General features: G+C 48.7%; 1 protein-coding gene across 3 annotated transcripts; it reads right to left on the bottom strand.

Annotated features, from left to right (window-relative positions):
- Positions 1-672: 672 nt before the first annotated feature.
- On the bottom strand, positions 673-18071 carry LOC105482012 (clusterin). 3 transcript variants are annotated; one of them, XM_011741856.2, is made up of 9 exons: positions 17828-18071; positions 13513-13638; positions 11966-12114; positions 9056-9226; positions 7623-8034; positions 6990-7094; positions 2508-2737; positions 1146-1321; positions 673-926 (listed from the first exon to the last, which is right to left on the bottom strand). In XM_011741856.2, exons 1-9 carry the CDS (start codon positions 18054-18056, stop codon positions 917-919), a joined length of 1608 nt encoding a protein of 535 aa, XP_011740158.2. In that variant the 5' UTR covers positions 18057-18071; the 3' UTR covers positions 673-916. The 3 variants fall into 3 exon arrangements, with proteins under 3 accessions (XP_011740158.2, XP_011740159.2, XP_070924572.1); XM_011741857.2 differs by lacking the exon at positions 17828-18071 and adding an exon at positions 14188-14327; XM_071068471.1 differs by lacking the exon at positions 17828-18071 and adding an exon at positions 13811-13829.
- Positions 18072-24845: the final 6774 nt, after the last annotated feature.

Here is a 24845-nt window from a genome sequence, read left to right as displayed (position 1 = left end):
TGCTTCTTCGCCTTAACTTTCAGCATATTCCTTTAGGAGATTGCCACGCCTTGGTCAGAATACATCGACAGTTTTTTTTGTTTTTTTTTTTTTTTTTGAGACGGAGTCTTGCTCTGTCACCCGGGCAGGAGTGCAGTAGCTGGATCTCAGCTCACTGCAAGCTCCGCCTCCCAGGTTTACGCCATTCTCCTGCCTCAGCCTCCCGTGTAGCTAGGACTACAGGCGCCCGCCACCTCGCCCAGCTAGTTTTTTGTATTTTTTAGTAGAGATGGGGTTTCACCGTATTACCCAGGATGGTCTCGATCTCCTGACCTCATGATCCGCCCGTCTCGGCCTCCCAAAGTGCTGGGGTTACAGGCTTGAGCCACCGCGCCCGGCCGACAGTTTTATAATAGAACAGAAAAGCTTCAGTTTTCAGGAATATATTTTAGTCGGCTTGTTGAAACACATCTCTCTTCCTGAAAGCAAGCAATTCTTGAAGTGGATCAACCTTGTCATCATATCCCTTTTATTCTCCACTGTATGACAGTCCCTGTAGCATCTTAGCCACTGCTTTTTTGTTTTTACTTATTTTCCACCCCAACCCCCCCACCCCACCGCCCACCCCCAGTAGCAAAATGAAGGCATGCCGGGAAGCAGCAACTCAACATAAAAAGAGGACCCTCCATGCACTCAGCTCACAAGACAGTTTTATTGAATTAGTTGCATGCAGGAGCAGTTCTGTTCTTCCCATGAGCAGCAGATTCGAGTGTTAGAGTGCAGGATCCAGAGCGGGGAGTGGCTGGGCGAAGTTGGGGGCCTGGAGGCTGGGGCCTGGTCACTTGGTGACATGCAGAGCTCTCTCTGGGGGGCTGCAGCTCATCTCGGGGGAGCTGGACTCAGATGCCCCCGTAGGTCCAAAAGCAACATTTACATCTCACTTCTCCCTGAAATAAAAAAGAGTTATCCACCAAATAAAACATCCTCCAAAGGAAAAATAAAATTCCCAGTAACTTCCTGGCTTTGTTCTTGGGCTCTGGCTCCAGGTGGAGTCATTCCCACCAGGCTATGGAGTCTGCACTTCGTCTGGTTTTTTGTTTTTGTTTTTTTGGCTCCCAGAGACTCACTGGGCCCTGCAGGCTGGCAGGAAAGGCCCGCCTGCTCACCTTTGCTTTTTGCGGTATTCCTGCAGCGCTTTCTCCACCACAGTCTCCATAAATTTAGGGTTCTTCCTGGAGACCTCTACAGGGACCGTCACAGTGATGGGATCAGAGTCAAAGAGCTTCACGACCACCTCAGTGACACCGGAAGGAACATCTGAGTCAGAAGTGTGGGAAGCCACCTAAATTGAACAAAAGAAAAGAGCTGAAACACTGTGGTCAAAATGTGTGCATTTTGCAACAGAAGTCAGGCTTCTGATAGGAAAGTCCTCCCGCTCCTCTGAGAAAACCCAGAGCGCTGACCCCAGTGCTTCTTACGCATCTAGACATCACTACAGCTCAGTGGACAAGTGAGCTGGTTCCCAGACACTCATGTGTTGGGGCAAATGCCATCTGCAAATGACCAGCCCAGGGAGCACCCCAAAGAATAAAAGTGGTTTCCAAACATTTGCTCTGGGCAGCCATTGACTAGAGTAGATATCTACTCTAGAGTAGGTCAGACTAGAGTAGAAAAGGAATCCAGGGGACCTGGAGGGAAGAAAGAAAAGAAAAAGAAGGGTGCCCAGTACTAGAAATAAGTGTTTTTTATTTGATTTTTTTATTTTATATTTTATTTTGGTTTTTTCTTTTGGTTCGTTTGTTTGTTTTAAGAGACAGAGTCTCACTCTTCACCCAGGCTGGAGTGCCATGGTGTGATCACAGCTCACCGCAGCCTCCACCTCTGGGCTCAGGCAATCCTCCCACCTCAGCCTCCTGAATAGCTGGGACTACAAGTGTGTGCCACCACACCTGGCTGATTTTTGTATTTTTTGTAGAGACGGAATCTTGCTATGTTGCCCAGACTGGTCTCAAATTCCTAGCCTCAAGTAATCCTCTTGCCTCGGCCTCCCAAAGTGCTGGGATTACAGGCATGAGCCACCATATCTGGCCGAGGGAGAAGTTTTTATCACTGGCAGAGAATGATGTACTAATTCACAGCCATTTTACATGCCAGAGGGCAGCCATGTAGCTTTGAGGAAAGAACAGAGGCTTCTGGTTTATTCATAGGTCTGTGCACCAAAACAAAAACAACAACAACAAAATACAGGCTTGGCAGTCAGGCAGTCAGGTTCGAACACCCACCCAAGTCACCCATCAGCTATCACACCTTGGACCTGGGCCAAGCTGTGGAAGCTCTCTTAATTTGCTCCTCTGTAAAATAGAGTTATATTTTCCTTAAGTGGGTGATGAGGCTTCAAGGCAACAAGGGCACCTAACGTTTTCTATTTCCTGCCGTGTGAGAAATGCTTGGTCAAAAGCACACGTGCCCCTGCTCCCGATCACAGCTCAGGGTCCCCAACCACAGCATGTGGCTGGGACACAGCTCACCGTGGTGACCCGCAGATAGTACTGGTCTTCGCCTTGCGTGAGGTTTGCCAGCTGGGACACCCAGTTAAACTGCTCGTTCAGCTGCTCCAGCAAGGAGGAGGTGTTGAGCATCTTCCACTGGTAGGACTGCAGCAGCTCGTCGTATTTCCTGGTCAACCTCTCAGCGACCTGGAGGGACTCACTGAGCTCCCGCCGCAGCTGAGCCTGGGCGGGGTTGTTGGCCGAACAGTCTGCCCAGAGATGGAAGAAATGAAAGGCAGAGGTGTGAAGGAAAGGCTACAAAGCGATAGAAGCATGAATGAATGGAAGTCAGGACATGCAGCCGTGAACAAAAGCAGTGCTTCCCTAAGGGAAGGGCCACAAACTGGAATTGTCCACAACAAAATAAAGGTTTTGCCTCAGACTATGAATCTAGGTGCTGCTTCCATCATCCAGAAAGTCTTTTGGGTTTTTTGTTTTTGTTTTTGTTTTTTTGAGACAGAGTTTTGCTCTGTTGCCTAGGCTGGAGTACAGTGGCGAGATCTTGGCTCACTGCAGCCTCGACTTCCCACACTCAGGCTATCCTCCAACCTCAGCCTCCTGAGTAGCTGGGGCTATAGGCACATGCCACCATGCCCAGTTAATTTTTGCATTTTTTGTAGAGATGGGGTTTCTCTATGTTTCCCAGGCTGGTCTCAAACTCCTGGGCTCAACCAATCTGCCGAAAGTGCTGGGATTACAGGTGTGAGCCACCACGCCCAGCCTGAGAAGCCTTGCTCTGGAAAAATATGTCAACTGACCTAAACAGTGTGCTTCATGACATCATTGATTTATCTTTGGGTGCCAGACCTTTATCTCTTTGGTGACAAACTGTGTTGACCACACTTCCAAAAGCACTGATCTCAAGTTCTCCATGTTCTCAGATCTGGAGTGGCTCTCACTGCCCTAGTCCCTCCCAGGAATCATTTCCAAAGAGGAGGAATATTACTCACAGCTGCCATTTGTGTGGTACCACCTGTGTCCCAGACACCACAGAAAGTTCTCTCTGGATATCCTTTTTCCCTAAGAATTGGATCTGTTCTGACTTAAGGATTAGCACTCCTATTTGACCAATAATGAAACTGAGGCCCACAGAAGTAGTAATAAGTAGCTTACCTACAGCCATAGAAGAAATGATCTCTGGGCCCAGGATCGAACCAGGGTCTTCAGCTCCAAAGCCTGGGCTCTTCCTACCCTGGGTCTGTGGTTCTGGACAATCCTCTAAGCTTGTCTTTTTTTTTTTTTTTTTTTTTTTTTGAGATAGTTTCACTCTTGTTGCCCAGGCTGGAGTGCAATGGCATGACCTGGCTCACTGCAACCTCCACCTCCCGGGTTCAAGCAATTCTCCTGCCTCAGCCTCCAGAGTAGCTGGGATTACAGGTGCCTGCCACCACCCCCGGGTGATTTTTTTGTATTTTTAGGAGAGACGAGGTTTCACCATGTTGGCCAGGCTGGTCTCAAACTCCTGACCTCAGGGGACCCGCCCACCTCGGCCTCTCAAAGTGCTGGGATTACAGGCATGAGCCAATGCACCCAGTCCAAGTTTGTCTTTTGAGCATGTCTGCAGAGGTGGCAGTTCCGGTGCCAAGAGTTCATGCAGCTGACACACTGGCACCTGGTGGCCAGGGGTCCTTGCCCGCCCACCTGCCCACCCATGGCTGGTCACTGAGTTCATCAAGAGGGCAGGGAAAAGAGAATTCATTCCTCTTGGCCCTGAGCTGCAGGTTGCCAGATTCATTAAGAGCTGGAAACTGCCCACTAGCTCTTAAAACTACTATTTTTCTCCCCCTAAGTTATTTCAAAAATATCCAGAGGCAGGTATATCGGATGTGAGTTAGGGGAAGGGAGATTGTGCCTATGCTTTAGGATGATGACTGCAATTATTTATAGTAAAATAAAATGTTAGGTGGGGAAAGAAACAGAATTACTAACAAGATGCCAGGTTGAAAATAAACATGTAATGAATAATCTTCACTATTTTACCAAAAAATAATTTAAAAATAAAAAAAATCAGCCAGGCGTGGTGGCTCACACCTGTAATCCCAGCACTTTGGGAGGCTGAGGCAGGCTGATCACTTGAGGTCACGAGTTTGAGACCAGCCTGGCCAATATGGTGAAACCCTGTCTCTATTAAAAATACAAAAATTAGCCAGGCATGGTGGCGCACACCTGTAATCCCAGCTACACAGGAGGCTGGGGCAGGAGAATCGCTTGAACCCAGGAAGCAGAGGTTGCAGTGAGTGAAGACTGTGCTGCCGCATTTCAGCCTGGGTGATAGAGTGAGACTCTGTCTTAAAAAATAAAATAAAATAAAATAAAATAAGAAAAATCCTTGAGAGCCGAGGATTAGTCTAGAATAGAGGTTCTCTACTGGGGTGACGCTGTCGCCCAGGGAGATTTAGCAAGTTCTGAAGTTAGTTGTCACAACGAAGGGAAGGGAGCTGCTGCCCTCTAGTGGGTAGAGGCCAGGAGTGCTGCCAAACACCCGTGACTGCTCAGGACAGCCCCCCACGACAAAGAATGACCTGGCCCAAAATGTCGGCACTGCTCACACCTGTAATCCCAGCACTCTGGGAGGCCGAGGTAGGAGGATCACTTGAGCCCAGGAGTTGGAGACCAGCTTGGGCAACATAGCAAGACCCCATCTCTACTAAAAATAAAAAAATTAGCCAAGCATGGTGGCGCACCCGTGTAGTCTGTTACTCAGGAGGCTGAGGCAGGTGGATCAGGCTGCAGCCACTGGGTGATAGAGAGAAACCCTGTCTCAAAAAAAAAAAAAAAAAAAAAAAAAAAATCAATAGCACTGAAATTGAGAAATCCTGATCTAGAGGTCCCAGGCAGTACATGCTTATATGGTTGCAAGCACCTTAAATAACAGTAGGCAGTCCTCTTCAGTGTGGACTATTTAGCTCAGCTTACAGAATTACTCTTACCAATAATCCTCTAAGAATCTATCTCAGGCCAGGCACGGTGGCTCACACCTGTAATCCCAGAACTTTGGGAGGCTGAGGCGGGCAGATTACTTGAGGTCAGGAATTCAAGACCAGCCTGGCCAGCATAGTGAAACCCTGTCTCTACTAAAAATACAAAAATTAGCTAGGTGTGGTGGTGCACACCTGCACTCCCAGCTACTGGGGAGGCTGAGGCAGGAGAATCACTTGAACCCAGGAGGCAGAGGTTGCAGTGAGCCAAGATAGAACCACTGTACTCCAGCTATAATCAATGACTGGTAAGACTGGCACCAGCTGCACTCTCAGCTGTAATCAATGACGATTAAGATTGGCGCCAGACCTGAGCCCAGCCTGCAACAACAGAGTAAAAATCAGCACAAGAGGTCCAACCTGGGCCCAGGCATCTGGACATCTTTTCTTCAGGCCCTAACGTGACTAACTTTCTTGTGGTGAGGTACCATGTAATTGATGCCACTCTCTGATATTTTTATAGAAAAAACCCCAAGGCCTGGTTGTGCACTCATCTGCAGCGACTTACACTTCAGCCTCTTAAAGCACGACTGTTTATTTTGCAGTGGCTTCTAAAGTTACAGGAGTGAGGCTAGGAATGTTTAACTAGACCCTGGCGGCCTGCCATGGGAAACTCAAACTAAGCATTAAGTAAGAGCAAAGCCACCAGACTGATGAGCTGTTTACAAGGGGAAACAATTAACTCTTTCTGAGTATGAACTGCTGTGTACCAGGAACTAGTCCGAACACTGTCACAGCTGTTATCTCTAAGTGGAAAGAAGTTAACCCATAAAGAGAGCTGATGAAACGGAGGGAGACAGTTGAAGGGAAATATTCCCTTTGCCTAGGGGACCAACCAGCCAACCAAAGGGACTGTTGCTTGGATTCCCAGGTACTGAGATCTGTGACTTCTGTGGCCAGAGGCTGCGAGGGGCCCTGGGAGAGAACACAGTGCCCTAGGATTGAAGCCCAGCTCACCCATGTCGGGGTCAATCTTGGATAAGTTATTAACCTTTTTACGGCTCAGTTTCCTCAGAGGGTCATTCTGAGGAAATGTATGTCGAGTGTTTAGAACAGTGCCTGGCCTCTGGTCAGTTTTGTTAAACAAAATACATACTGTCTGCAATTTCATAATCTGCAGAGGAAAATGAAGATGCCTACAATGCTTGGCACTTGGGAACAGAATCACTGGGGAGTCCCAGGGGGATGACTTTTTTCGACAAGCTTTTTTCAACACGGGCCCGATGGGGTGGAGGGCACTTTTACATCTCTATCAACGTCTCACCGACTTCAGGGACAGCCTCGCATCATCCTCTCATTCTAAGATGAGGAACCCAAGCCGCGTGAAGCTCAGGACCTGCCCCAGGTCACAGCTCAAAGGCGGCAGAGCTGGAATCCAAACGCTTATCTGTCTGACACCATAAAGGCAGTACCAGTGAGGCCCCAGTGACCCCAGGACAAAAGGTATAGGAAGGGGCAGCTTGTGGTCTGGACCCCGACTCACCCACAGACAAGATCTCCCGGCACTTGTCACACTGGTCCTTCATCCGCAGGCAGCCCGTGGAGTTGTGGCGGATCTCCCGGCACACAGTCCGGTCGTCGTCACCTTCTGGGGACACACGAGGGAAGAAGAGTCAGTCATCCAGCCATGCAGAGATGGAACCCACTGATTCCTATTGTTATTTTTATTTATTTTTTATTTAGAGACAGAGTCTCACTCTGTTGCCCAGGCTGGAGTGCAATGGTGCAATCATAGATCACTGCAGCCTCCAACTTCTAGGCTCAGGTGACTCTCTTGCCCCAGCCTCCCAAGTAGCTGGGACTACAGGTGTGCACCACCACACCTGGTTAATTTTTTTAAGTTTTTATTTTTGTAGAGAGAGGATCTCACTGTCTTGGCCAGGCTGGTCTCAAATTCCTGGCCTCAAGTGATCCTCCCGCCTTGGCCGCCCAAAGTGCTGGCATCACAGGCATGAGCCACCATGCCCAGCTCACTTTTCTTCCTCTTTAAATAAGGATAATATCACCCTTGTGATATTGCTGGGGAAAAATGGAGATGACACCCACTGAGCCCTCGGCATGGTTCTCAGCATCTAACGGGTTACTCAAAAGGCCGTGAGCTTCCACCCCTTCTCACCTCGTATGAAGTCCGTGGGCGGGTGCTGGAAGGCCGGGCTGTGGAAGTGGATGTCCATGGCCTGCTGAGCCTCGTGTATCATCTCAAGGAAGGGCTGGAACATGGCGTGGAAGTTCAGGGGCTCATAGGGAGAAAAGGGCATCAAGCTGCGGACGATGCGGGACTTGGGAAAGAAGAAGTGAGGCCTCCGGTGGGGCAGGCTGAAGGGCAGGAAGTGGTAGGAGTCCTGGGGCTCCCGGGCGAAGAACCTGTCCTGGAAGAGCTCGTCCATGATGCTGGATGCGCGGCTGAAGCGGTCCTGCATGACATCCATCATGTGTGTCTGCTGCCGGTCGTTCTCCAGCAGGGAGTCTATGCGGTCGCCGTTTATCCAGAAGTAGAAGGGTGAGCTCTGGTTCAGGAACTCCTCGAGCTGGGACAGCCAGCATGGGCACAATTAGGAGAAGCTCACCAAGGCCATGGCCTTCTGGCCTCCCACTCCCTCGGGAGCCAGGCCAGGCCCTGCCCATGGCTGTAACAGTCACACAGCAAGTGACCAACAGCCCAGCGGGACCAGCCCCCAGCACCCCAACTGTCAGGTCCACGCCCTTTCCTTTTACCTCCCTCCATGGGGGACAGTTTTGAGACACCTGGGAGGCCATAAGAGTCACAAGGCCCAACATTTCAGGTTCATCCACGGTCATCTTTGGCCACCAATGATATCCACCCCCTGCTCAGCTAAGGGCCAACTGATGTGACTTCAGGGACTGGAGCAATTCACTGAGTCCCAATCAAAAAAGCCCTGCAGCAGAGGACAGGAGCAATACTAATACACTAAAAAAATCTTACATTGGCTGGGCACAGTGGCACACATCTGTAATCCCAACAATTTGGGAGGCTGAGGTCGGAGGATTACTTGAGCTTAGGAGTTTGAGACCAGCCGGGGCAACTTGGCCAAACCCCATGTTTACAAAAAAAATACAAAACTTAGCTGGGTATGGTGGTGTGTGCCTCTGGTCCCAGCTACTTAGGAGGCTGAGGTGGGAGGATCACCTGAACCCAGGAGGTCAAAGCTGCAGTGAAACATGATCACACCACTGCACCCCAGCCTGGGTGACAGAGTGAGACCCTGTCTCAAAAAAAAAAAAAAAAAAATTCTTAAATCCTTCCACATAAGTGGACACAGGGCTCTGCCATCCCACAAAGCGGTTATGTCATCCAGCTAAGCACTGCTGCATGAGTTTTCTAAGAGAAGGTAGATACCTGGCCTACATACTTTTGATGACTCCACTCTCACTACTCATGCCAGACATCACCAATGGAGCATGGCACTCTGGGACCCAATGCAGCCAGCCAATACTAATCAATTGCATCTGGCATGTGGAATGAAGCATATTTCACTAGGCTCCCGTCCTTCCCCACTCAGCCTTGGCCACTGATGTGTCCCTTTTCACCTGGCGGCCAACCAGGCCCGAGCCACTTCTGCAGACGCGTGCGTAGAACTTCATGCAGGTCTGTTTCAGGCAGGGCTTACACTCTTCCCAGAGGGCCATCATGGTCTCATTGCACACTCCTGGGAACTCCTTCAGCTTTGTCTCTGATTCCCTGGTCTCATTTAGGGCATCCTACAGGAAGACACGAGGCTGGCTGAGCCACACAGAGACCACAGGCTCACACACTCAAGGAGGTGCTGGGTGCCAGGCCCTCTGCCCAGGGCAGGCCTTCCCACAGGATGGCCACCCAGCATGCAAGTGTGCACCCCTGCTCCAGTTCAGGCTTCCCTTCATTCACCCACCTGGAATCCCCTTCCCACCAGCTTGAAGAATCCACTCACCCTTTAAGATCCAACTGTTCCCTAACTCCTAGAAGCTTCCCAGCTCCTGGAACCCATGTGGACAGCACCTCTCTCTGATTTAGTGCGCTGATCATCTACTCAGTGACTACCCTCTCACTGAAGCCTCATTTTCTATTCTCTGCTTCTGGTATTTAAATTTCATCTTCCAAAGCAGGCTGCAGACTCCCTGAATCTTATCTTTCTATTGCAACCATGCCCCCTGGCATGCAAAGGGAATGGCAGGCTTTCAACACCAAAGCCACACCAGCTGTCAAAATTCTCTAATGGGTCCTTGCCATTTGACCCAATAATTCTCTAAGAATCTATCTCAGGCCAGGTGCAGCGGCTCACACCTGTAATCCCAGCACTTTGGGAGGCCAAGGCGGGCATATCACTTGAGGTCAGAGGTTCGAGACCAGCCTGGCCAACATGGTGAAACCCCATCTCTACTAAAAATACAAAAATTAGCTGGTGTGGTGGTGCGCACCTGCACTCCCAGCTACTTGGGATGCTGAGGCAGGAGAATCGCTTGAAGCCGCAAGGCGGAGGTTGCAGTGAACCGAGATCAAACCACTACACTCCAGCCTGGGTGACAGAGCGAGACTCTGTCTCAAAAAACAAAACAAAACAAAACAAAGACTCTATCTCAAAGGAATCCCCTGACAAAGAAAAAGATGCTTAAAAATATTCGGTACAGTATTAACTTATGGCAAAAAAAATAAAATCAGAATCACTCAGATGCTTAAAAGAGACAGGTTAAACAAACTGTGGTTCCTACAAAGAGTAAATGGTACATCATTACAAAGGATGTTTATAGTCCATTTTGAATATTATCATATGTACTGTTTATGTGAAAAATTCATAATTTTGTGCATAGCCACTGTCAAAAAAGCACAGAGGAAAAGAATAGGAAGAAATAGATCAAATGTTAACAGTGACTTGTCCTTGGGCAAAAGGATTATGGAAAAACTTTTCCTCTTCTACTTTTCTATATTAAAGTCTCTATAAATAAGTGTGTTAGTCTTCAAAAAAAAATTAGCCTATCCACACCCCAGAGTTACGTGAGGTCTTTGTCCTGCTCCATCATCCCCTCTTCCCTGCTGGGCAAAGACAGCCCACCTCCCTCTGAGCCAAGACACAAGTGCCACCCATGCTGCCTACTTCCTTTCCTTCTGGCTCACCTACTCCTCAACTAAGAAGTAGCTCTTAGTTGTAGCTCTTTGAGACACGCTCTTTTCTCCAAATGTGATGTGCTTTATTATAAAACCAGAATTGTTGAAGGTCAAACTCCAGTGATAACCACAAAAGTGTGAGCATGAGACATGCTCCTTCCCCAGGAGCTATTTGAGAATTCTCACAGAATGGTGAGAACTGGCCTGTTAATCCCAGCACTGTGGGAGGCCAAGGCAGGCAGACCAAGAGGCCAAGGTTAAGAGTTCGAGACCAGCCTGGCCAATATGGTGAAACCCCACCTCTACTAAAAATACAAAAAATTAGCTGGGTGTGGTGGCGCGTGCCTGTAATCCCAGCTACTCAGGAGGCTGAGGCGGGGAATCACTTGAACCCTGGAGGTGGAGGTTGCAGTGAGCTGAGATTGTGCCATTGCACTCCAGCCTGGGCAACAGAGCAAGACTCCATCTCAAAAAAAAAAAAAAAAAAAAAAAGAACGGTGAGAACTGATACTGAGGCCAAGAAAGGGCATGAAGCTTGAAAAAAAGGTAGAGCTGCATCCAGGCCAGCATTCCCTGAAGTGGCTTCCATGGAGCTGTGCTCAAAGCAGCCAGAAAAAAAAAAAAAAATGAATTCCCTGGTCAATTTGGAAAACTCTGGGTTTCATGGAGTTACACAGGTTTCTTTACTGCACAACTTCTCAGAGCCTTTGAAATGCTTTTAACATGCATGATGGATCATGAAGCTGGCAGGTAGCTACATCTTAGCATCTGAAGTAGGGCGACCGTGAGAGGAGGTTTGTAGGATACTCTTAAGGAGACTTGATTTCTTAAATAAGTTGTTCATTGAATTATAGTGTTTTAGTTTTGTCGAATCATTAAGCACAGGCTAGACCTGCTATATCCACTACTGGGCTTAAGATGTTTCTTCATGAAGTAGTCCAGAACTCTAGGAAGACGTGGGGTGCAGTGTGCCTGCCTTAACCCTAACTGTATCAACCCGACTAGATAAGCTTCCTGAAGGTTGGACACCACCCCCGTCTGGGCCCCCGCCGCCACCCCATCCAGAGCCTGCTTGGAACTACTACGTGGTCAGGGTTTAGAAGCATCTATTGAAATGAATCTGGGCATTAGGCCCTGGGCCAGGCTCATAACAAAACCTGATCCAAGATCTCACTCCCTGATGCTTTCAAAAGCGAATGAACCTTTCCTACTTCTTAACTACAGCCCCAGCATCAGCTGACACAGCCTGGGAGGACCGCGGGTCACCATGGCAACCCAGCAAGGCACCGTGCAGTGACCCCCTCCCTCCTTTCCAGTGGGATGGTCGAGGCAGGGCGGCGTTCGTGGCTTCTCCTGACCTCTTTCTTCTTCTTGGCTTCCTCTAGGTTGCTGAGCAGTGTCTTGCGCTCTTCGTTTGTCTTTTCTATGAGAGTCTTTATCTCTTTCACCCCGTTGACAGCATTTTGAATTTCCTTATTGAGGTACTTACTTCCCTGATCAGACATTTCTGCAAGAGAAGTGCAAGAGGTAGCATGAGGCAAGAGGAAGACGTGGCCTCGGGATGTAACCCTGGAATGAGCTGGAATGGCCAGAAAGGCCCGTTCAGTTCAGGGGCTGTCAAGGCTGGGACCCCCACCCCTGCCGGCAGGCAGCAGCATGGCCCCAGCCTTTCCCTGGCACAGGCTCCCATCACAGGCTCCTTGCTGACTACACCCTACTGCTCAGAAATGCAGACCATGGGAGCTGGCACACCCAGAGCTATGCCCAACCACTGCCATGTGCCCCTGGAGAATGAGCCGGGTGCAGAAGAAACTTGTCAAGGAAAAAAAAAAAAAACAAAAAACCCAGAAGTGTCAGCTCTGAAGCATCAAAATATAAAATTTGTCATTTTGGACACAAATCTTTCTAGAGTTCAGTTTAACCAGACATGTGTATTTCTTTGTTCCAATGCAGTGCCAGGTGACAGGAATAAGATGAGTAAATAAGGCGTAGCACTGATAACAAATGCAGTGAAACACTGTGTCACGTAAGTGCTACTTCACTGGTATTTATCCCATGCCAAGCACTGCGCCAAACACTTCATGTGCAGTTTACATAATGCTCCAGCCCCCTACCATGCCCACTTCACAGAGGGAGACACGGGAAGTGTGATATGATAGGTAGGGTCAAAGTGTCAATCAGGTAGGAGGAGTACATTGTGGAGGTCTAACATACAGGTGGTGCTTATAGTTAATAACACCATATTATAACTGGAAATTTGCTAAGAGAGTAGATTTTAAGTCTTCCCACCATCCCACCATACAAAGTGGTCATCATTTCAATGTATGTGCATTTCAAAACATCATGTCATATACCTTAAATACACACAATTTTTATTTGTTAATTGTATCTCAATAAAACGGGGGGTGGGGGAAGTGTCATGAGATCAAGATAGTGGCCCAAAGTCACCCAGCTGAGAAGAGGTGAAACAGACTCACACCCATGTCTGATCTGGGTTTTTAACAATGATCCTGCAGAAGCAGTCAGCTCACAGGAGGGACAAGCTCTGGGCACTCCAAAGGGGAGAGGGATAAGAGCTCCAGTGGTCCAGACACAGCTTCGTGGAGGAGGCCTGGGAGCTGGGCCAAGGGGCCTGGGAAGGGAATAGCTGAATGAAATGCAGCAGCTGAAAGTGCTTGGGAAATGCCTGCAAATGCCGGCAGTCTAATGCACGCAGAGCCTGAACCAGGGGCCTGGGAGCAGAGGCTCAGAGGGTGCCCAGACACAGGCACCCAGACCCAGTGCAAAAGATAAAAACAGTCTGTAACACTGGGGCCTGATAGAGAGGCACTGAGCGGAGTTGGCTACCCTGCCCTCTGACCTCATCACCCTGTGGCCAGAGGAACATCACGCTTGGTGTACTCACCCTGGAGTTCATTGTCCGAGACCGTCTGGTCCCCCAGGACCTGCCCACTCTCCCAGGTCAGCAGTAGCCCCACAAACAGCAGCAGAGTCTTCATCGTGCCTCCAATTCTGGAGTCCTCGCACGCCTCTGTTTGCAGAGAACAGGAGACCATCATGGGAACAGCTTAGACAGCCTGCTGGCGTCCCGCCCACCTGCCGCCTGCAGCAGCTCCCCAGGGCCTCACTGCCCTCTGCTGTCCCCACAGCAGGCACTGCTGCACTTTTATTCCTGAGGAAATGGGGGAAAGAACCAGACTTGCCATGGACACCTCAAATGAAAGCAAAGGCAGGAGGTGCAGAGAGGGAGGGACTGCAGGACAGCAACGTTGAGTGGCCAAAACAAGAACCCTGGCATTGGAGGAGCCAGGCTCTTGTCCAAGCCACATCCTCCCCCGCAATCAGCGAGGCACACAGGCTTTCTGCATCCTGGCCTCCTTGTCCAGAGTGGTATCGATCATGTCAGACACTGAAAATACCCGCCTTAGGTCACGCATCCGTCCCTCCCCATGCCACCTCCACAGAGGGACTGCATCCCACAGACCAGCCACGTCCTCTGCAGTGTGCATCTAAATCTTCACCCCAGCAGACACTCCCCATCCACCACAGCGCTGCAGCCCCCAGGGGGTCTCAGCACCACCTGAACTTGATTTTCAAGAGCCGGAGGCAGCAGCAGCCATTCCTTCACACCGAATCCATCTGCATCCCTAGTGGGAGGCTTGGACCTGGCTGCCTGTGCTTTCAGGGGTGGAAGTAGTGGAAGCCAGGAAGGACAATTCCCTTCAGAGAGTAGAGCGAGTTCGCAGTGGCCGGAGGAGCAACCTTCCCAGAGAAAACTCCCTTTGGAAGAATGAGTCCTTTTGCTCTGCCAGGCGCTCCACACGGCCCATCCCCTCTAAGCCCACAGCAGGCTGCCCTGCCAGTGTTCCTGCCACCACTGGGCTGGCTGCCCTGAGCCAGGGGGCACAGGCCACAGCCCCGGTCTTACACAATGGACCCTTTCCCAGAAGCTGAGGCTGTTGCATAAAACAGAAACCCCTCCCCCTGCACTCCACCCCTACCATCTCCCCTCCTAAGAACTGCTTATCTGAGCTCACCCATTTCCCATAACAAAACCAACAGGAAGGTGGGGTTCCCCTTCCTGAAATGGTTCACATCCAAAGCCCGCTCAACTCAGCAGGCCCATCTGGACACTCAGTAGCACATTAACAAGGAGTGCCTCTCACGAGAAGTAATCAGACACACAGAGCCAGGGAGCAGCGTGGGAGAAGAGATGGGGTCAGCGTCTTCCCCACAGACGGGGTGGGTGGTGGAGACTGGGCTCACCAGGAAGGCTGTGGTCTCACAGGCTCTGCCCCAGCTGCCCACTGAGCCCTGAAATGCCTCCAGCAGGAACAGAGCCTTTGTCATGCCGGAGAGAAAAAGCCAGCCAGAAACATCTCGGCCAGAGGCCCCTGAAAGCAACAACTTCTGGAAAAACCCATTCAGAACTAGGTTCTGACCAGAAGACAGGGTATTGGGCCCTGAAGAATGGGGCAGCCAAAGGCAAGATACAGGAAAGGAATTCCAGACTCAGCAGCGGGCATAGAGAGCCTGGGGTCCCTGGTGAGCCATCCAGCTCAGAGCTGGGAAGGGGGTCGTTCTCTCACCCAACCCCTCCACCTTAGCAGTGAGGCTGAAGCCCAGAGAGGGCATGGGACTCCATAGGGCCCACAGCATGCTCATGGTAACCCCAGGATGAGCTCCCAGCCCTCCCGACCCCTAGTCCAGTGTTCTTTCCTTGATTCCAAGTCACTTAAATATCTGAGCCTCAGTTTCTTCATCTGTAAAATGGATCTAATCCACACCTCAGAGAGGAGAATGTGTTCTGTAAACAAGAGGGTCTTATGTAATCATAGTAAATTCTGACTACTTCAAAATTAGACTGAGGTCTGAGGCTGGGCATTGGCAGTGTCTAATCAACATGTCTGGAGAGGGGCAGGAAAACCGAGACAAGCACACAGAGGCCACCTGTGGTCCCCCGGACTGTGTGGCTCTGCTTTGGTGAAATGATTGACCACTTTTTAACGTACTTATGAATCACTGCAGGGCTGGTTATAATGTTGGTTCTGAGTCAGAATCGGCTTTTTCAGCCAGTCTGCAGGTGATGTGGATGCTGCTGATCCGAGGAATGTTCTAGAACTATGACTACAGAGCCGACCTCCTTTCCTTTGCTCAGACTCACCTCCCCCCTCATCTCCTCTGCCTCCTGGGAGCCTGGCTGCCAGCTGCTCTGGGTGGAAGAGCCATGTCAAGGCCAAGGCCCTCGAGTCCCCAGCACTCCCACACAGCCTTATTCCCCCTAAGAAGGCTTAAACCACCTGGCCTTGCTCCTTCTACCAGAAAAGGCCAGTTCTGTGGACAAAGGGGCTGTGCAGGTGAAGAGGAGGAGGAGATGGGGTGGGGAGCAGGCTGACTTTGAGAGCAACTCTGCTCCAGGCACACTCTCCTGGGAGCTTTGAACTGAGCAACTTCCCAAAACATTTCCAAGCAGGGCAGGGCTGGAGGCTTAAGAAAATCAATGACCTGGTGGGGCGCAGTGATTCACGCCTGTCATCCCGGCACTTTGGGAGGCCAAGGCAGGCAGATTACTTGAGGAGTTCGAGACCAGCCTGGCTAAGGTGGTGAAACCCTGTCTCTACTAAAAATACAAAAATAAGCCGGGTGTAGCAGCTTGTGTTTGTAGTCCCAGCTACTCAGAGGCTGAGACACGAGAATTGCTTGAATCTGGATGGCGGAGGTTGCAGTGAGCCGAGATCGTGCTACTGCACTCCAGCCTGGGCAACAGAGTGTGATTTGATCTCAGAAATAATAATGATAATAATAATAATAATAGAAAGAAATGAAGAAAGAAGAAAGAAAGAGAAAGAAAGAAAAAGAGAGAGAGAAAGAAGGAAAGAAAGAAAGAGAAAGAAAGAAAGAAAGAAAGAAAGAAAGAAAGAAAGAAAGAAAGAAAGAAAGAAAGAAAGAAAGAAAGAAAGAAAGAAAGAAAGAAAATCAATGACCATGAACAGGGAGCTGTGGGGAGGACGGGAAGACAGCGAAGAGGGCAACGGCTGGTGAGGGTTTTAATCCCAAAGCCCCGGCTCCTATCTGCCTCTTCAAATGGAGAAAACTAAACCAAAAGGAAAATAAGAAAAATAGTCACCTGTAATTCATACCACCCAGAGGCAAATGTTAGCACCGTGGTATATTTCCTTCTGTCTTCCATGCAGTTTATACAATCAGATCCTTCACATTCACCATCTTCAAATATTCTTAACAACATACTTTTGTGGCTATGTAATACTCCACTTTCTCACGGACCCAAGTTTATTTTACTATTCTCACAAGATTGGCCGTTTCAGTTGTGCCCAATGCCCCACTACTATTATAACTTACATTCTCATGGGCATCTTTTTTTTTTTTTTGTATCTGTACTTACCTTTAAATTCCTAACCTCTCCCTTTAAAAAATAAAAATAAAAATCAGCTTCTTTTTCTTTTTTTTTTTTTTTTTAACTAGATCCAGAAATTCTGGAAGGTCAGGAGGCTTTGGCTGTAATCCCAATTCTGATACTTATTTGCTGTTTAGTGTTGGCACCAGTCCTAAACCTCTCCAGGTCTCAGATTATCATCTGTAAAATGAAACCGTGGAATCAGAGGTCTGAGGCCTGGTGGACCTTGTGTGACTTTTCTCTGATGCACCTCAGATGCATTAGGAGGCAGAAAAAGTAGGATTTCGGTGGTTGCAGCATATACTTAAATCCGCAGGCTCATACTTACAGGCACAGTGTCCAGAGAGCTAGAGAATTTAGAAGAAGACTGGATGACTCATGCATGCAAGCCGAGAGCCACAACTGAGAGATCCGCATCTTCGCAGGGGACATGCTGCAGGAAGGAGCTCCGTGCAGGCCAGCTCCGTCACCTGCTAGCCTGGGTCTCCCGCAACGCGGCAGGTCTCCAAGTCTCAGTTTCCCCATCTTTGCGAAAGGATGATCATTATATCCGCTCTATTTATCCCCCACAGAATTGTGGTTGGAGCTCGTGCGCTCAGGCAGCGGTTGCGCCGGGGCCCCTGGTTCAGCTGCCTGGTGATGGGGCTTCGGCCACCTCCCCTCCCTGGCTTCCTGGGCTCCGTCGAAAGCGCAAGGGTTGTGACTGCGAGCTCTGTCATCCCTCTCTGCCTGGCTACCAAACCCTGCCCGCCCATCCGTCCCGGTGTAGCTCTGCGCAAGGGTAGGGAAGATGGGGACATCTCACCGGTCAGCGGCACCCGGTGCCCGCGCGCTCCTCCTGGCGACGCCGCGTGGTGAGCACTGGGAGGCGCCTTATTTATAGCGGTCGGCTGGCACACACCCCCTTTGGGGCTGGCTGCAAACCTGCATGACTCACGCCCAAAGAATGCCGCGGAACGCAAGGGGAGCTTTCTGGAAGCCGGGAGGTGGGGGCCGGTGCAGCACCGGGCTAGGGGCGCCGGGGGGCGCATCATCACCGCGAATGGCTGTGCTGGCTCCAGGGGAGACCCTGAGGTGCGGCCGCTTGGTGCTCCCGGGAGGGAAGAGCCTGAACTCGCTTGCCCAGCTGGGCGCCCCTCTCACGCGGTTAGCCCGGCCCTCTGTCCCAGTCCAAAACACAGTCTCACAGTTCCCTGGCCCCATTGAACTTAACCTTCACATTACACACACGCCACTTGGCCCATTTAAATAGTAAAGAGTCAGACATAAAGAGGGTGGGATGGAGAGGGGCCTTGTGCTGGAGAAGAGGGCACAGGAGGTATTGAAACGCCTTCTCCTGGAAACATCACACTGATGAGGTCCCTGGACTGAGCCGCCAGGCCTGGAAGAAACAGAATTGTGTTTAGGAGTGATCAGAGCAGATAGGTGGAGAGCCTGAAGGCCTCTCTGGGCTCCTTGATCCACGGAGCTTAAGCAATCATTGTCCCCATCCTCTTGGAACCCAGCCAAGCAGGGTGGGCTTCATGGGTGTGGGACCCTCGCAGATCCACGTTTGGTTTAAGGGGCTACTGTGACAGTCTTGAAATTCTTCATAGTTTTTGAACCAGTGGCCCTGAATTTTTATTTTGCACTGAGCCTTCCCAATTAAGAAATCAGATCTGTGTCCAGAGGGGTTTGCTGGTCTCCAACTGCTGAAGTTCCTTCTGCTGAGAGCAGGGAGAATCCTGTGGCAGCCACCCCAACCCCTGACAAGGAGGGGGAAATCCAGGAACCCTGGAGGTGCAGCTAATTCTTGGGGAAGAAACTGAGCCGTCCATTTTGGAGCCAGGGATGTTTGAGCCCCAGGAGAGAAGTCAAGGGGCTGACAGTTGGGGCAATGGGTCGACAGGGTGGGCACAGGCAGCCCCACTGGGGGTGGCAGACTTTGAAAACCGTGTGAAACAAAGGGGCTTAAAGGAGAGCTGTGTGGTCAGGGGCTGAGTTTTCCCGTTCAGGATCAGGACTATGGAGGCACAACATGGAGGCCCAGCGCCTTGTTTGCCCAATGTCCTAGGGCCGCTAGGACCCCAGCCCTTTTCAGGAGGCAGCCTGGGGGAATCTTCGAGGTCCATGAAAAAGTGGGAGAACCCGGACCAGGTCCATGAAAGCCTGATTACAGTCCTAGGTGTGCCCCGAGACACTGGGTGACCTTGGACCAATCACTTTGCCCCTGGGCCTTGGTTTCTTCCATCTGGACAATGAAGAATCGGGAATGGATCATCTCCATGGCTCCCTGCAACCTAACCTAGTGCCAAACCAAGTATAAGAACATTAGCCCAGAAGAAAAAAACAATGCCCCAGAAGAAGCTTCACTTTATTTTTCTTAAAAAAAAAAAAAGGAAGTCTAATTATCAGTAACAGCTACATTTTCTGTGGACGCGCCTCCTCCTTATCAATGCCTGAGGTTAGCAGAATTGTTTTTGAGCTCGCTCCTTGTAACTTTTCTGTTCTGTAGCTCCCCCAGCATCCGGAACAGGAGGCATAAATCTAGTTATATTTTTAAAAATTAGACTTTGGAGGTCAGTCAGTGAGATCTGCCTTAGCCATCTGAATTAGGGGAAGGGAGGAGAGGAAGAAAGGATTTGGGAGAACGTAGCATGATTCACAGAGTCACAGTTGATCCCTTGGGAATAACTACTTGATTATTCCCACTACTAATCAAACAAGGTTCAGAAGATCAAACTTTGAGGGAAAAAAAGGGTGAATTTTGAAAGCGCCATAAATGCATCACCAGATGTTTAATATTCTAAGTAGATCATAGAGATTGATTGGTTCAGGACTTGCACACTGCCTGATTCCTACTCCATCCCCAACATCTGCACCAGGTGGTCATCCTGCCCGTGTTTGAACACCACCAATAACAGGCAGCTCACTACCTTCCGTGCAATCATTTATCTAGTAAAGCTTTTGATAAAGTTGGGGCCTTTTTTGATTGAGTCACAGTCTGGCTCATGTATGGGCCAATCCCGAGCCCAGTTCTGCCCTCTGGAGCCACAGAGAGAAAATCCAGCTTCTCTCTCCCATAGTGCCCCTTCTGATATTTGAAGGCAACTTAGTCTGCTTTTCCCAGTGACCTCCAGGCTTGCAGCTCCTTGCCTTGCCATGGTTTGCAGACTTTTCCCCAGCCCTTTGGCATTCTGGACCTCATCTCTCTTGAAACTCTTGGCCCAGCCCTGGGCCAGCCAATGTCAGCGGGGAGCCTTGGGCCAGCCAATGCCCGGGGGCCTGAGCACACAAAGCAGAGCAGAATCACTCCTTCCCTTGCCCTAAACACTCCAAATAAGCTTTATCAGATGCTGAGTCACTGGGCTGATTCATACAGAATGCATCATCTTCTTGGCAGGTGCTGCTGCTTTATCCTCTGTCTCCCATCATAGCTTTAGCTTGATTTCCTTTATTGGAGAGTCGGGGCCATGGGGAGGGCCAGGGAGCGACATGTAAAGACCCTTGCATTTATCTGTTTATCTCTTTATGCTTTGTGCGCCATCTCTGGCTGCCTGGATGTCTCTGGGGCTGCTTCGCTACGCAGCGTCCTTATTACACATCCCCAACCAGGCTTTGTCTGGCTCAGCACCACGAGCAGCACAGCTCAGCCAACAGTTTGATACAGCTGGAACAAACTAGGAATGGGCAAGAGCAGTATCCTGTGGCCTGTGATTAAGAATCACTCTCAAATTGGCGTGGTGACTCATGCCTGTAATCCCAGAACTTTGGGAGGCTAAGGTGAGAGGATTGCTTGAGCCTAGGAGTTCAAGACCAGCCAGGGCAACGTCACGAGACCCCGTTTCTACAAAAAATAAAAATAAAAAATTAGCTAAGCATGGTGGTGCACGCCTGCAATCTCAGCTACTCAGGAAGCTGAGATGGAGGATCTCTTGGGCCCATGAGGTCAAGGCTGCAGTGAGCAATGATCGCACCACTGCACTACAGCCTGGGCAGTAAAGTGAGACCCTGTCTCTGAAAAATAAAATAAAATAAAAAGGGAATCACTCTCTAAGGGGAGTGGGGAGGGAGGATGGTGAGAGATTGGTCAACCAGTACACAGTTAAAGTCAGATGGGAGGGATAAGTTCTGGTATTCTGTTGCACAGCAGAGTTGACTATAGTTAATAATGTATTGTGTATTTCTTTTTATTTAACTTTTATTTTAGGTTCAGGGGTAAACGTGCAGGTTTGTTATAGAGGTAAACTTGTGTCATGAGGGTTCGTTGTACAGATTATTTCCTCACCCAGCTACTAAGCCTAGTGTCCAAAAGGTATTTCTTCTGATTCTCTCCCTCCTCCCACCCTCCACCTTTATCTAGGCCCCAGTGTCTATTGCTCCCCTCTATGTGTCCATGTGTTCTCATCATTCAGCTCCCACTTATAAATGAGAACATGCGGAATGTTGTTTTCTATTCCTGTGCTACTTCACTTAGAATAACAGCCTCCAGCTCCATCCATGTTCCTGCAGAAGACATGATCTCGTTCTTTTTTATGGCTGCATAGCATTCCATGGTGTATATGTACCATATTTTCCTTATCCATCTGCCACTGATGGGCATTTAGGTTGATTCCATGTCTCTGCTATTGAGAATAGCACTGCAATGAACATATGAGTGCATGTGTCCTTATGGCAGAACAATTTATATTCCTATATATACCCAGTAATGAGATTGCTGGGTCAAATGTTAATTCTGTTTTTAGCTCTTTGAGGAATCGCCACACTGCTTTCCCAAATGGTTGAACTAATTTACATTCCCACCAACAGTGTACATTAGCCTTCCCTTTTATCCACAACCTCACCAGCATCTGTTATTTTTTGAATAATGTATTGTATATTTCAACATAGGTAGAAGAGAGAACTTACAATGTTCTTGCCACAAAGAAACGTTTGAGATGGATTTGCTAATTACCCTAATTTGATCATTACACAATGTGTATACATATCAAAACATCACATTGTACCCTACAAATATGTACCATTCTTGTGTCAATTTTATTTTTTTTTAAGACTTAGTAAAAGGCTGGGCGCAGTGGCTCACACCTGTAATCCAAACACTTTAGGAGGCCAACGTGGGGGGATCACGAGGTCAAGAGACCATCCTGGCCAACGTGGTGAAACCCCGTCGCTACTAAAAATACAAAAATTAGCTGGGCATGGTGGCATGCGCCTGTAGTCCCAGATACTTGGGAGGCTGAGGCAGGAGAATCACTTGAACCCGGGATCTGGAGGTTGCAGTGAGCTGAGATCGCGCCACTGCACTCCAGCCTGGCAACAGAGAGAGACTCTGTCTCAAAACAACAACAAAAACAAACAAACAAACAAAAAACCTTAGTAAAAAAGAAACACTTTCCAAGCTGTAATTATTTAATGGGTATATACATTTATTTAATCAATTACAGGCCCATGATAAACTGGTGGTTAATAAAATCATATCCAGTGAAATCAGCCCACAGACGATACAGAGGTATTCTGAGTGATTTTCCCCCGACCTCCATAAAGTCCAGAAACTTTCACTCCCTCAGTGGGTGTGTCTCATCTTCCCATTCAGGAGCTTCTTGGGGAAAGTTCTGAGGCCAGCCAATCCTGAACTGCTTAGCATGTGCCTACAAGTAGACAAAGGTTGCTTATGCTACCTTCACTATCCCTCATGCTATTGACTGGCTATGTGGTCTGTATTTCACTCCAGAGTTGCTTTACCGTGACCTTTAGCTCCAATTATTAGGTGAGTGATCCCTTTAAAAAAAAATGGTGCCAGATCTGCCTTAAGTCAAACCTGCTTTTTCCACAACTACCCAGATGTCAATTAATAATTATTTTAGACCAATGGTTCTCAGCTACACAATGGCTCTACAATGGAATCACCTGGGAGCTTTAAAAATTATCAGTGCCTGAGTCCCACCTCCAGAGGTTATGAATGAATTAATTGTGGGTGGAGCCAGAGCATCAGGATTTTAAAACTCTCCAAGTCATTTTAATGAGCACCTAAAGTCAAGGACCACTTCTGAATTTAACCCATCTTCTCACTGCACCTCTCTGTCATTATTAGAGCATCTGATATGGTTCTCATTTTACAGAAAATGTAAAGGGGTGCAAAGGAATCTTAGCAGGTTTTGTTTACATAGAGCTGAAGTCTGCCTCTTTATAACTTTTTTTTGTTTGTTTTTTATTTTGTTTTATTTTGTTTTTTGATATGGAGTCTCACCCTGTTGGCCAGCCTGGAGTGCAGTGGCGTGATCTTGGCTCACTGTGACCTCTGCCTCCTGGGTTCAAGCGACTCTTGTGCCTTAGCTTACTGAGTAGCTGGGATTACAGGTGTGCGCCACCACGCCCAGCTAATTTTGTATTTTTAATAAAGACAGTGTTTCACCATGTTGGCCACGCTTGTCTTGAACTCCTGACCTCAAGTGATCTGCCCCTCTTGGACTCCCAAAGTGCTGGGATTACGGGTGTGAGCCACTGCACCCGGCCACCTCCTTGTAACTTCTTTGCCCCATATCTTATTTCTAAGGCAATACATAAGTTGACCCCTCCCCCACAAGAAAGCCCTTCAAACATTTGAAAACCAATATTGTATCTCAACTTAAATGTATTTCCTTATAGCATAAGGTCCCTCAACCTCCTCGCATTGAGTGGAGTTGCCAGATAACCTCACTCTCCTCATCCCTGCCCCCAAGGATGCTGCATTTCTTCATTGTCCCTCTGTGTGGCTTTTACACCAAACACGGGAGAACTGTTTTGACTGGCCAGGGGAGAGAGTGGCAGGACACTTTCTACCTGTGATTTGAGAGGCGTCACTCCCTGTGGTCCCAAGGCACTCTCTGCTTCCTTTTGTATTATCTTATAATACATTGTGCTTCTCAGATTGGCTCAAGCTGACTTCTGGGGAGGCTGTACTGCATGCAGAGACCAGGAGGCCACTGGCTCTGGTATTATTCAGAGATTTCGGGGGGGAAAGTCAATGTTTGGTGAGTAAACTTCCCTTTCCCTTCCCTTTCTCCCTCTGGCTCTCCATTCCTTTCTTCCCTCCTTCCTCCCTTCCCTTCTCTTCCCTTCCCTTCCTTCCTTTCTCTCTGCCTTATTTTCAATTCCTCGCTAAATCTCCTGCTTCTAAAGTAGAGTGGTTGTCTATTTATATACATACATATACATATATTTACATTTAGAATATATGTGTGCATGTGTGTGTATATGTGTGTATGTATATATCTATCTAGATATTGATATCTACTAAATGGATTTTGCCTTTTTATCTTTTCCAAAAAATAAATACAAAATTATATGATACATATTGCTTGGCTATCTACTCTTTTCCACTTAGTAAAATATTATGAACATCCCTCTGAGCTAATGCACAGACAGATCTAACTCATATTTTTAATAGCTATATAATATTCCCTGGTGAGGCTGAGCATATGTTCTTCAGCCATTCCCCTTGTCCAAGTTTTTCCTGTCACTCTGAGCACTACCACAATAAACAGCCTTCTGCATGCATCCTAGTTTGTTAGAGCCTTTATGGCTCTATATGAGGTAGAGAGTCCCACTGAGACGCCTGGATGAAAGAGAACATGTATTCCTAATGCTCATATATCTTACCTGATGACTTTCCCCAAAAGCTGCTGTGGCTTCCACCCTGTCTGAGAATGTCCATTACCCTATGTTGATCAGGCTGGTGTTGATCCTTTGAATTTTTGCCAATCTTGTGGGTGAAAAATGACATTTTTACCACCTTCATCTCTTTGTATATTTTTTGTTTTCAACTATTTATTTTTAAATAAAATTTCCCCTCTGTCACTTGTCTA

This window comes from Macaca nemestrina, chromosome 8, assembly GCF_043159975.1.
Source record: "Macaca nemestrina isolate mMacNem1 chromosome 8, mMacNem.hap1, whole genome shotgun sequence".
Classification (NCBI taxonomy): domain Eukaryota; kingdom Metazoa; phylum Chordata; class Mammalia; order Primates; family Cercopithecidae; genus Macaca; species Macaca nemestrina.
This window is presented reverse-complemented; position numbering and strand designations above follow the sequence as displayed.